Source organism: Takifugu rubripes, chromosome 3, assembly GCF_901000725.2.
Source record: "Takifugu rubripes chromosome 3, fTakRub1.2, whole genome shotgun sequence".
Classification (NCBI taxonomy): domain Eukaryota; kingdom Metazoa; phylum Chordata; class Actinopteri; order Tetraodontiformes; family Tetraodontidae; genus Takifugu; species Takifugu rubripes.
The window spans coordinates 6,392,445-6,406,271 of NC_042287.1; the positions used below are offsets into that span (position 1 = coordinate 6,392,445).

The window sequence follows — 13,827 nt, forward strand, 5'->3', positions numbered from 1 at the left end:
CCAAATGAAGCTCATCCGTCTTCTGGCCTAATCGGGGGAAAGATGGAACTAGTAAAAGCAGAGATATTGTAATTATAGAGTGAGCAGAGGCATGTACTGAACTTTGTCTCCATCTGTTTCTACAACGTGGTTTGGTTAAACCACACAAGGTGCATAGCTCTCTATATTTTTATTTTTGTATTTCTCCCAGGGACTCTCTCTCTCTCTCTCTTTCTCTCTCTCTCCCAGTCTCACTCCTAGTCTCTCTCCCTCCCTCTCTCTCTCCATAGCTCCAGGATATGACAGTTATGAGATTATAATGAAACAACAGTCAGCCAGAGTCAGGCTCGGAGCAAAGCTGTCATTTTCATTGTGAACTGCACGTTATCTCCGGCCATCCATTCCTCCGCTCTCCTTTGCATTCATTCCTTTATTCCACTCATCCTTAACTGGATGAGTGGGTGAAAAGATGTATCGGCCGTTCATGACATCAGTTTGTCTTCCCATCTCTATTCACTCTCTCTCTCCGTGCCCACCTTTTGTCTCCTCTGATTTCTCACTGTCGCTCAACTCTTCCCTTCTGTAATCCTCTCATAACTCTCAGGGGTAACTCTCATTCTATTTAGCTTTGCTCCTCCTTCCTTTCTGCTTTCTTCTCACTGTGTGCGCGTGCGTGTTTTCTGTATGTGATGTGTATTTATTTATGTGCACATCTCATTTTGGAGTGTGTTTGTTTCAACAATGATTGTGCAGCAAGTTCTTCATATATGCAAATCTCTGTGTGTGTGTGTGTGTCTCTCTCTCACTCCCTCTCTGTCTTTCTCTCTCCTTGAACTCTCAGGTGACTGCATTGATTGCACTCTTTATTCCCGTCTTTGCAGTGAATAATATCTACGCTTGGCAGCGAGTGCTGAGACTCTTCCGACTGTTTTACTTTCCCCATCCTCTGTACTTTGTTCTCTCACACTTTCCTCCCCTCGCGCAGCCTTTTTCCACATCTCCACTCTCTCCTGTGACATTTGGTTCCACCATATTGGTGGAGTAATTCCCATATTTGCAGATTAAAAGCTGCATTAATGCTCCACACACACACACACACACACACACACACACACACACACACACACACACTCGCGCGCACACACACACGCACACACACGCACACACATGAAACTAGCTGTAGGGTCAGCCTGGCAAGGCAGGCATGGAAAAAACAAAACATCTTTTCAGCTTGGCACCCCTGACACATCAGCTCAAGGTGCCCTTTAGCAAAGCAACCCTGCAACAGCTCCAGTGGCCAGCAGCAACATCTGTGCTTTTTGCAGGCAGAGGTTGAATGTTGAGTTTCAGGGTGATTCTGTTTAATTAGCCTTTTGTATCAGATTAATAGAATGGTGTAATTTATCTGCATCAGTCTCAGATGCCTGATCCTGATCCTCAAACAGTTCCACTGTCAGGCCGCTCAGGACAGCAAATATTAATGCTCGTATCATTTGTCTATTCCTGTTAGCATCAGTCAGAGGTTTGTGTGCTGAATCATCCCCAGTGGATTTTTGTATTAGCCTGTGTTTGGCTCCAGGTTTGATTCTTCTTTGCTATGTTTTACATTTTATTATTCATCAGGATCATAGATGAAGTGAACTCATCTGTATAAATGATTCTATTAAATTCCATCTTGCTCAGTTCAGTTAGCTTTGTATTTAGCTTCCAATTTTGCTTTTGTTATTCTTTGTTTTGGAGGCAAAATCCATTGTTAGAGCATATTTTTTGACAGAAATATCATCAATATGTAAAACAATCATGCTGGTCAAAGGTCAGCTGGGGCAGAAGTGCTGGGGAAGACTAAATGCCACTCTGACCTATGTATGTGACATGTTTCTCATCAGAAAACTTGTTGTTTATTCATGTAGTTTAGAGGGACTTTTTGTTCATAAATTATGAATCCAAATATTCCAAAGCTTTTGCTAATGGGCCCTTTTCCAGGCCAACAGGGTTGGCTGTCATTCTGAGAATGCACTGTCCACTGGGAGCATATATTTTATTAAAACATTTGTTAAAATAAACACACGTGCATGTTAATTAGGGTCAGTGGTTAAAGGCCATGGTTCAAACCCTCCATTGAAAATCAAATTCAAAACTGTTTAATGAATTTGTCGATTATCACATAATATAACAGCTGAGTCTTCTGTAACTGTTCGCAGGAATACAACAATAAGATTAAGGCTCTGATTCTAAATATCAGGTGTATCGCTACAGTAACGTGAGAACAATGGTAGTATCTGACATAAATACAACAGATTTAAATGCTTTGTTGAAAGCTTTATAATTTAATGATGACATATTTATTCACAAGTCACGACCAATTGAGCATTTACCTATTACACGTGTCTCATTTGTTCCACGGCTGAGCCCGTATGGTTGTGTTATTGAGCTCGCCAGTCGACACACAGATGGGCATCGAACTCCCTTTGCACGTGTGTGAGGAATGCTGAGGAAATCAAATGTATCTTCACACAGATTTACGTTCAACGGTATAAATGTAGCTTTTGTTACAGATCTCGTTTTTCAGTGGTCTATCTCATGTTACGTTGTACTAAAAACTGAACTAAACAAACTAGAAATCAGCAAACATTTCAGAAAACTCAGTGAGAAATGTCTGTCAAGAGCAAATAACAGCATCCGCCAATAATCCAACCAGTTCTGCCGGCTTGTGGAAGCCCAAAGGGCGCGTGGTCTCCCCGGGTTGGCTTTATTGATAGGAGGTCTTAAAAAAGAGAATAGTAAAGTGGACTAAATGGGCTCTGCAGACCAGCATCTTAGAATGAACTTTTACCTCTTAGCAATGATGACCTACATACCCAGTGTGCAGTATACGGGTCAAACACACTAGACACTGTACTATAAAGGAACCAGCCCATTAAATACCATTAGACTCCTTCTGTACATCTTCAGTCAGTTGGAAGCATGACGCGTTTACCACCCGTCAGGAACTAAATGGCTCAAGCAGCACAGACAAGGTTACACGGACTCCTCCGCGGAGCAAAGAGAGAGATTTATCTGTTTTTTTTAGGAAGACTGGCGATCCTCCTATAGCCATTACACTGGTCTGGGGACAAGTGTAGGTGCAACAGCTTTTAACATTGATTTAAGATAATCCTGAAAGCAATAAATTAGCCCTTAGCAGTGTTGTACCACTTAACGTGAACGTAACACTGCTGGATCACATGGTGAAGTGGGCAACTCAAGTGATGGTCTGAGGGCTTTACTTTAACTTAATACTCTCAGTGATGTCTTTTTGTGTTTTTCAGATAGAAACAGGGAATTCTTTTAAGGCATTGAGTATAAAGAAGAGAACCAGAGGGTATTTGCCTGGTGACATGTATTTGTCCAGAATCTGGAGTCTGTCCTCCTTTGCTGCAGACATCCTGCTATTTTTATATGTATCCTCACCTGACCCAATCATACGTCTCCCTCTCCGCGCTAACAGTGCTCTTTGAGTGACAGGACGGCTGCTGGGAAACAGTGAAAAATGCAGCGTCAGTATGCACATTAATATCCCCTAATAAGTTTGGGAACCATGAGCTGCCATAAATGAATATTTTGGCAGAACTTTTTTATGGAGTTGAGAGCATAACAAATGAGCGCCCCCGCTGAGAAATTCACAGTTGGACTTGGGAATTCGCAGCTTCTGTAACGTGTAACTCCCACCTTCTCCGTCCTCTGGATTCCTTCTAAGAAGACTTGAGGAATTCTTCCAACATTAAATAATCGCCCTTTAATGCATATAATGACGCCAAGATTGCGGACCATGTCCCGAAATAACTGCAAGTTAATGTTTTGTACCCTTGTTCATGTTTGGCTAAAACACTTGTGAAACAGAAAATCCAGTTGCTGGTTAAAACCGGATAATTAGTACTCCAAAGTTGCCGCAGCACGTGTTTGAAGGAGGGCGACACAACATGCTGTACATTAAAACTGTGTTGCATTATGCAGGCTGGATGTGGTGTCAGAACCAGCCTGCATAATGAATGCAACACTCAGGGAACGCTCGCATCAAGCGTTCAAGTGGGGCAACACTTGGAGTTTTAGCACAAGCCAACTTTAGAATATGCTGGGAAAAAAGTTCAAGGAAAGAGCGGCGCTGTTCCCACCGCAGAGAACTTCCCGTCCTCGCCGCGGCTCTTCTCGCTTTTTGGAAACCGCCGTTTCCACCGCAAATGGTACCTGTTTGGTGTTGCTGCCTTCTGCCAGAGTCGTGATGGGGATTGTCACTCTCATGGTGCTGTTGCATGAGAAGGCTGAACTGGACTATGCTGTCGCATGCGCATGCACGTGCACATCAAGCCAACCATGTAGTGTAGTTGATGTTTCAATTATCAAGCCATTCAGCAGCCATCTTTGCGTCGAGATCTTTGTGGTTGCGAGCTTCTCTGCTACACTGTCCACTTGCTGTGATGTTATCGGTGTTTGAAATGAGTTCCTCTGAAATTTGTTTGTCAATAAGCTGCCTCGGTGCTGTTTCAACAGGCGGAATTAATCATTAGATCAGAGAGATCAGAGATTCAGCTTTCACAAATAATAACAGGGGTAAAGGAATTGAGGTATGTACAGTTAATTCTTTCAAAAGGTTGTTTTTCCCCGCCTTATCCGCTGAAGGCTGAACGTTGTGATGATCTGGAGTGAAAACAGGGAAGCTTTGATTTTAGTCTCGTGTTCTGTGTTCAATCAAAATACGTCCGCAACCTGTGAGCGGCGCCGACACGGCAGGCAGCCCCACTGATGCAGGTACCCAAACAGCGAGGCTCCTCTCCTGCTTTTTCCCTCGTGAAATTTGAGTTTGATTCATTTACACTCACCTGCACAGTGGCCAAAACATTCCAATCAGAAGATTCGTACACAGAAACCAGCGTGGCGTCATTGTATATCACCATTCCCAACATTTCCTGTTTGTTGGTAACAGTTAGTTAACATTCCTCACTGAAATGCTTATATTCATGAAACACACTGTTTATTCTCGTGTGTGTGTGTGTGTGTGTGTGTGTGTGTATGTGTGTGCGTGTGTGTGTGTGTGTGTGTGTGTGTGTGATGGTTTAAAAGCCTCTCTATGCACTGGCAGTGTGTCAGCTGCAGAGCACCTGAGGACCAAAGCATCTGTTTATTTGATGATCTGGCAGCTTTGTTCCATTTTGCTTTTTTTGTGTAAAAAAACAACCCAGAACTTTATTAACTTATGTGCTTGGACTCTGCGATGGAAGCAGACATGGGGGGACGTGCAAGGAAAGGCCAGAGGCTGAATAGAACCCACGCCCATCATGCTTTGAGGGACACTTATTTATCCCAAATAGGGACAACGGGGTCTCACCTCAGATAGCTCTTAAGGCATTTTTGGCAGAAAAGATTGGTTGATGCCTGGATTATAAAGACCTTCGCCTGTTTTCTGTTACGTATGGAGCACTTTAGGGAAAAAAATCAGATGATAGCAACAGATGCAAGATGGAGGATGGAGGCTGCTGCTCTGCACAGCTGCTCACACGTCACAGAGGTCACACTGTGAATGTGTGTAAAAGTACAACAAACAGGGTGTGTGTGTGTGTGTGTGTGTGTGTGTTTTAATTTGAAAGGGGTTTAAAGAGGAGAGAGCTTTTAATGTTCAGCACAAGTTACAGTTGGTTTATATGGTTTAGATCTATTAGGACTAGTATCTGTTTGCGGCTAAAGCATGTTTTTGTGTTTGTATGTGTGTGTTCATGTTTGTGTGTTTCATATTTATTCTCTTTTCTACTTTGCACTAAACGTAAAGAGAGCTCAGGGGCAGAGCTTTAAAGAAACAGCCAACCGATGTCTATAGTTTGTGTGTGCGTGTCACACGCATCAATGCTGTGGTTTCTAATAGCATCATAGTTGGGAGAAATAATCCTGTTATGCTCAAAGTCATGTTTACCTTCACACTGAGGTGTTTTCACAAGTGTCAGGAGATTATCTAGTTGTATTGTTCATAGGCATTATTTAAAAACTCTGAGCTCTAAGCTCAAACACATTTGTCAGGTATGTTGTGGCGTAACTGCACTTCTGTTGTTGGGTCTTCCTGGTTTATCGTGCACACGTGCAGGGTCCTGCTGTGTTCCCAGCGTTAACCTTTTATTCCTTCTGCTGCAGCGACATGCTTTACGTTGCCCGTACTGCCTCCTCCTGTCAGAATTAGCGTAGTTTATCCACTCCAGCCGCTGCTCTACATTCCCAGGAAAACCAGGCTGCGCTTTCCTCCTTTTCTCTCTGGTGCAGCTTCATATTCCCGTCCCACTGTAGCTGTTCATATTCTCGCTCTCTCTCGGGGGGAGTTCATTACTTTTAGGTGACTGTACATCAGACGGTCTTTTGTGGGCCAGATTAAAAACTTCAAACGGGGTTTCAGCCGCCGTCCTATTTATTTATTTCCCCCAACCTTTGAGTAAATTACTCATCTGGAAACATGGAGTCAGGCTGTTGTTATGCAGCTTTTAGTGAATTCAACCAGCTCAGCCGTTTCACAAGGACTTTTCCAGGACGGAAGGCAGAGGGGAGACGGACAAAAGGACGTGACAACTCTGTGAAATGGGATTTAAACCCATGTGATTGTTGCTGCACGGGGCTGCGGGCGAATGGGCTGAGGGCACCGTGACGGAGTGTTGTGTGTTTGAGCGCGGCAGCTTTGTGCAGGCCAAATCCAATTTGACTGTTTTAGGGTTTTGCATGCTCGTCGTAATATCTTCCCTTTGGGATTTTCTTTCCCTTTTAATCCCAGATCTTTACGTCTGCGGGCAGAGCCCGGCCCAGTGCCGTGGCCTGACCCGGGGCATGTGCAACCAGGAAACACGTCCAGGTCTGAATAAGTGTCATGTAATTTCTGCTCAGAACACACTTAAAGTAACGAGAATAACCATTCCTAATTCATGCGCTAATTAATTTATGTACGCTTTTTTTTTCCAAAATGGCTCTTCAAGACTCCAGTGTCAGTACTGAATACTAATAAGGTGCCTTTATAGCTTGTTTACAGCGGGCTGCCCTTCTGCTGAGGACTCGCCCGCTGTGAATAAGCGTCGCATCCTAATGACACTTTAAAACATCTTGTGTTTTAAGCTATAAGGAATTTGTACTAACTGAAAAATAATAACTTGGATAATATGACAGTTGTAAATTCCTTTTTATAGCCACTAAAGGAACATCTAAAAAAAAGACCAAAACATTTATTAATCTGGGAATTAACTGTTACAAACACTCTAGAGTTCACCAATTTCTCCTTGACCAAACACAACTGAAGGCGGCTTTGGCTTGATCCCCGTTTCATTAATGACATTACTGGTACATTTTGGAATTATTGTGAGCTGCACTGTTGGGCAGACCCACCGTAAAATAATACTGCAGCAGTATGTTGAGAGTACTAGTTCCAAATCTCAGCATCGTGAGCTCAAACATCACCGTCAAAATTGATTAATGAAGACGAAATGAGATATTTTCACATATGATGCGCTCTTTATTCGATTGCGGTTGTTTTAATCTTCTACAATGAGAAAGACAAATTCTGCGCGCATGTCTGCAACATTTTTAACTCGGAAATTACTCCCGTAAATGCCCTTTGAATTATTTTCAAGGTTATTTGACTAATTTAAAGGACTTTTTGTACAAAACATAGATGAAAATGTGATCTTTCCTTGAGCCAGAGCTTCAACCATCCTCTTCCTTTGTGGCTGTTCTCCAGTGAAAGAAAGCACCTTAAACCTGGGACTCATGATATTCCTCCTCCTGCCTATTAAGAAAAAAAAAGTTTTTATTTAACATGTTTCTGGGAGGGTTGCAGCTCCACATGTAAGACCTCTATTGTGGACTACTTTGCAGACTATTTCCGTCTGGATTTCCAGGAAGCGGGCTTGGGGGTGCTTTGACATTCAAAAAGCTATGAGTGCTATTAGTCAGGCTACCTGGTGCAGGGAGATAGCTCTGAACTCCCTCAACCCTTTGAAACTCGGGGGACTCCGTATGCCACAAAGCATCTTAGAGCTGCAGCGCTGATAGGAGGCCGGGCCGACGCTCTTACTGTGCTCCGATGTTCACGCATCCGCGGGAGCAATGATTCCAGATCTCCATGTTTATTCTAGGAGGCTTTATGCACGCTAGCCTCCAGCTTTCCTCCCCCTTTTTGAAGTGTGGACACAGGAAGGGGAAACTGTTTGCGCGAAGCCCGCAGGAGCTGTGAAAGCGTCTTCTATTTGTTATCGGACAAAGTGCTTTGTTTTCCCGCTGTGGTAAAGATGCCAAAATAACACTCCATTTGTGGGGTTTTGAGTTGGAATAGTATGAATATTTTATTGTTTCCATGCACGCTAAAGTAAAAGGGGCAAGAAGAAGAGGGCCACGCACCAGTGAAGACTTTCAGGCTACTAGGAAGTCACAAGATCAGTCTTAGGTGTTACACATGCTTCCACAGGAATTCCAATCACTACCCAGGAAGATGAGGTGTCCCAAGATTTAGAATTCCAATCAGTAACGGGATGTAAAGGCTTCACATTTGTAAACATCCAAAATAATCGATTTCCAGTGTGTGGAAATGCTTCATTCTTCTCCTGTGTGCTCCAATCCTGAATCCTTGAGAAGTCTTTTTTATCGGAAATGTTATTTCAAATAAAATCCTTTTAGATCAAGAGAGAAAATGTATTAATTTCATTCATTTCAACAGCTAACACTTGTTAAGACCTGCTGGCTCCCGCAGGGCTCTGATTTGCTACAATTGTTATGATTTCTGACCCCCTATAAGAGTGTTTTGAAGTTAAATGGGGAGATTTCTTTCTCAGAGTTTGCTTCCCTTGGGTGGAGTTGATTAGATGGCATTCATCTCTTCTATTGTTCCATGAATTTCCTGTAAGCAGCAAACATTTTCACCGCTGTTGTTGTTTATCCAATGATCATTTGTTACCATTTCAGCGTAATAAAAGTACCAATAACTTGTTCCGTTAACAGTAACTCAGGTTTTCATTTCATTTCATTTTCTGTTTAGCTCAGATGAAACAGTAAATATATCATCTTTAACACAGCTGGGATTCACATCTATGATGGTGTCCCAGAAAAATAATGATGTTATTAAATCTAAGGTAAGGATAAGGAGTTATAATTGCACCACTTAGAGTGAATTCAGTGGCTGCCGGTGGGCAAAAATGCATCTGAGGATCATCACGGAGAAAGAAAAAACTGTCACAGCGAACAGAAAACAACCTCAAATACCTGTGATTATTTATAAAGTTAACAAATAGGGAACTGCTGTCTCTCATGGGACACCCAGAGGAACAGCAGAAAAGCAGCCTTGCAAAGAAAATACGTTTCCTGTTATTTATAGTGACAGATGTGCACGTATTATATAGTCGCTGTCACCCCAGAAGCCTGTGTGTTATTTTCGGCGCACGTGTTCAGCATGATTGGCCCCGTTGGAGGATTTAGAATGGAATTTATCACAAATGTGGATAGAATTCTATTAAATACGGTTTATGAGTGTGACACTGTGCTTCCAACAGTGACGCCCAGGTCGCCTTTTAACGACAGCAGCAGATCAGCATCAATTACTGCTGCACTATGATCAGAGGAATACATGAATAAAGCTTTAGATGCAGAGTGTGTGTGTGTGTGTGTGCGTGTGTGTGATCAAACCAGCTGCCCTCCCAAACATCCACCCTCTTTCTCCACATTCTTTACCTAAATGAAGTTGATTTTGTTCTTTGACTTTTTGATTGTTTTTTTTTTTAGGTTTTTTGTCTTTGATTTGGGATTTTGTCCTAATTCTGTCTTTTCGAGCTGAAATGATAGGGCAAGTGTTTTCCGGCTAGCCGTTGTTTTTGTTAGGAGGAAGTTACAAACCAGTTACAAACTAGTTTCCAGCAGATTTATCAGTTCAGCGCCTCATTTATTACATCAGCCAGCTAAATAAAAGGAAAAACCACTCATAACTTGAGTTTCCATCGTGCTCTATTTGTGTTTATTTCATAGCATTGGTCCTGGGGTGCTGCCTCTGTCTTCTGATATTTTTGCCAGGTTTTGCTCTCCTTCACGCTCTGTTGCCTCTTTATTTTGTCCACATCCTAAGTCTCGGTCACCCTCCGTCTGCCGCTGTCACATTCCTTCTTTTCCTCATTCAGTTTTTCATCGTGCCACTTGAATTTCGGATCACCTCTGCCCATGTATTTGCTGCCCCGTCACTCTGTTTTTATGATTCCGGGAGCTTCGGCGTTATCTTTCGAGGACTCTCTGAGAGATTGCCTCCTCGTAAAGGCCTGCACGTCTGCGTGTTTGCTACCGACATGCCAGCCATAGAACGAACTTGTCTTGTGTTTGTTGTTTTGCTGCTAAATTTCTGTTTTTAACGGCCGTTCCTCCGCTGATTTTACTTTTGTTTTATTTTCCAGATGGAATCCACAGCATTTCTGCCCAGTGCATTCTCCGCGTCCTCATCATCACCGAGGACATGCTGGGCAGCAGTGTCACCGTCCGTCTCCAGAACATGTCCCAGGAGCATTTCCTGTCCCCGCTGCTGGGCAACTTCCTGGAGGGCGTGTCGGCGGTGCTCTCAGTGCCTGTCGAAGATGTTTTCATCTTCAACATCCAGCCCGACCTGGATGCAGCGCCGGGGAGGATCTTGAATGTCAGCTTCTCTGCCGCTTTGCCGGGCGGGCATTTCTTCCCGTCTGAGGCCCTGGAGGAGCAGCTGTACCTAAACAGGCCGAGGCTGACGTCACTGACCCAGATGGAGGTCAGTTCTCAATTACGTAATGGAACTAACAAAAGAAAAATGTTTTTAGCATTGTGAATGTGATAATCTACATTATTTATATCCCGTCCATCATGAATTTTACATCACCTTTTTTGGTTTTACAAATGTCACTTAAACTCCCATCATACCAACACGCACTGGATCCAAGAAAAAAAAAAATCAGTTACATGTTTACATATTCATATATGCAGCAGCTGGGATTAAAATATAGTAAGACACATTTTGCTCCCACTGTCAATGAAGCATGCTGCATGTAAACTGATAATGATACAAAACAGATGCTGCGGTGGTGCAGCCATATGCCTTTGTGCAGCAGATCACTGATATGGCCAGTAAATCTGCTCATGCTTAAAAACAATACACACCTGGATACAGCACGCACGTTCGTTGCATAGCAGAGCCTGAGAGATGTTGCGGTTGATAAATATACACCTTAAATATATTTTTAAGATGATATAATCCGGCATCGGCACCTTATATCATGACCTTTCCGGCTAAATAATACATTTAGAAAAGGGTTTAAAAAAAAATGGTTTTATTAAACAAGCCAGTGGCAGAAAGTCTCAGAGATTTCTGTTCTTAACAGCAACAGCACGCGCACGGACGGCTTTATCCCACTGACATATATACATTATCTAAATCCGTGTGCGATTGGTCAGAAATGTCCAGTGGGCGTGGTTAAAGCAGAAAAAGGCGGAAATTCTGTTTTATCTACCTGCTCTGACATCAATCATCAATATTATAGTTTGCGAAACAGCTGGAGGTGCGGTGAGGAAGTAAAGCATAGGAAGACACGTAAATGGGCAATAACTCATGGTAAATGTAGCTAGAGTAGAGGCAGGTACGCACGGACCTGCGTGACGTGTGTTCCAGTGGGAGTGGCGTAGTGCCGAGTTCAGCACCTGCGTTCCATGATGTGAAACGTTCCGTTAGTTAAATGTTAGTTCTAGAACTGTTGCTGTACGAACATATTTCACGTTTCAGTTACTGGTATTTTAGGGCTCCTATGTTTGTCTCTCACATTAACATTACATAATTTACATAATTTACTACCTAATCTAACTAAACGCAGGAGTCTGAAGGTGATGAGCATCTTGACGTATCACACAAAGCTTAACACATCTAAATTTACAATGGAGGATTTAAGTAATTATTAATTTATCAACTTGAAAATCCATTAATAAGCAATTTTGCCATGTTGGCTTTGATTTTGTCAGTGCTGTGGTACTAAAAAAAGATTCCTTATATGTCCTTGCTGTTTTCAGCTCCTATTGTATCATCTTTAGTTTTTTGTGTTTTCAGGACAATCTTTGCATTGCGTCCTATGCTCTCTCCCATCCCTGCAGGTTCTCCCATTCGATGACAACGTGTGTCTCCGAGAGCCGTGCAAGAACTACATGAAGTGCGTCTCGGTGCTGCGCTTCAACAGCTCCGCCCCTTTCATTTCCTCGCCCTCCATTTTGTTCCGTCCCATCCACCCCATCGCGGGCCTTCGCTGCCGCTGCCCGGTTGGCTTCACGGGCGATTACTGCGAGACGGAGATCAACCTGTGCTACTCCAACCCCTGTCTGAATGGTGGCGTGTGCGTTCCCAGAGAGGGAGGGTTCACCTGTATCTGCCGTGAAGACTACACAGGTGAGCAGAGATGGAAGTGTGACCTGTGATTTATATGTGGGCTTTATTTTACCGCATGGTCAGCATGGACACCTCGAGAAAACACATTTGTATCAAGCTTCAGCTGCATCAGTCAATGAAGGTTGGTAAGGACTTTTTGCACCACCGGGTTTGGCAGCTTGCTCAAGGGTACCTCGGCAGTGTTCTGCTGGTGTTCTGGCACCTTCCCCTGCTACCAGAACACCTGCCATGTTTTGTCCTCAATAGGACTTGAACCGAGAACCCTCCGCTCCCCTGCAGATCAATCATTCTTGATGACAAATTTGATGGGAAACGACAACGGCGTGATAAATGGCGCCATTGAGAAAAAGACTTGGAGGAGCTGCGTCTGCGGGTTGCTGCAGTTGGGGAGAGCGAGCCTGACTGTGTTCCGTCGTTCATGTTCTCCCAGACTGGCTTTTCTTTTGATCCGCTCGGTTTTCACTCATCTGTCATGTCGAGTTGAAGAACATGAAACCACACTCACGCTCGTCGCCTCACGGGAGAGATTCCTCCTCTTCAGCTCTCTACCTGTTGTTTAGTCTCTCACACACACAGACACACACACATACACACACACACACACACACACACACACACACACACACACACACACACACTAATTTGTTCATTCTCATTCCTTTGTACCTTTCCCAATTCTCTGGACTAATTTGGTTTTCTCTTTTTTGTGCCCCTACGTGGTGCTGCATTGGTTTTGAAGATGCTGGGTGGATGTTAGCGAGTATAGATACCATAGATATCACTGTGTGTGTGTGTGTGTGTGACTGGGTGTTACTTCTTGTTGCCTTTTATAGTGACATAAAGCAGAGCAGGGGAAGTGAAGCTACACTTTTCGTACATGAGAGAGACGGAGCGTTTTCTGAACTCCCACTGAGGCAGACAGAGATAACGATAGAAGTAGGAAGAGGAGAAACTTGAAGGTAGGAAGAAACAGAGCGAGTGGGAGGAAAATAAAGGCAGAAAATGGCGTATGACAGCAAGAAAGAGACGGAAAGACAGATTCAATCGGAGACAGCTGGCAAAGGCGGAAATAGGGAGCATGAAGGAGGAAAAGGGGAAAAAGTCTCTCAAAGTTTAAAAAGAAGCTGCGCAAAGGTTCCGTCTAAAGCTCAGAGATGGATAGCAGATTCCTCTGTTGGCGTTTATTTCTTGGATCTTGGATCTTGGATCTATCTCAGAATAGACGCCATGCGGTAGATTGCACTGGAGCACTCTGGCAACATGCAAAGAACCTGCAGGCTTGCCGGGATTGATGGGATTAGATGAAACTCCGAAGAAGAAATGAAAACTGTGTGAGATGGTTCAAATAGTGCAAACGTAAGGGTGTGAGCGATGAAGGAAATGAGACGTGTGTGACAGCATTATCACAGATGAGGGAGGCGGAT

At 43.5% G+C, this 13,827-nt stretch overlaps 1 protein-coding gene across 4 annotated transcripts in view; it reads left to right on the forward strand.

Moving 5' to 3' along the window:
• The window catches only part of celsr3 (cadherin, EGF LAG seven-pass G-type receptor 3), a 64,390-nt gene that overhangs the window by 7,151 nt on the left and 43,412 nt on the right, over positions 1–13,827 (forward strand). For all 4 annotated transcript variants that reach the window (XM_029833301.1, XM_029833299.1, XM_029833302.1 and 1 more), the window contains exons 2-3: positions 10,404–10,747; positions 12,115–12,403. In XM_029833301.1, the coding sequence (XP_029689161.1) occupies positions 10,404–10,747; positions 12,115–12,403 (633 nt within the window). The remainder of the gene's footprint in view (positions 1–10,403; positions 10,748–12,114; positions 12,404–13,827) is intronic.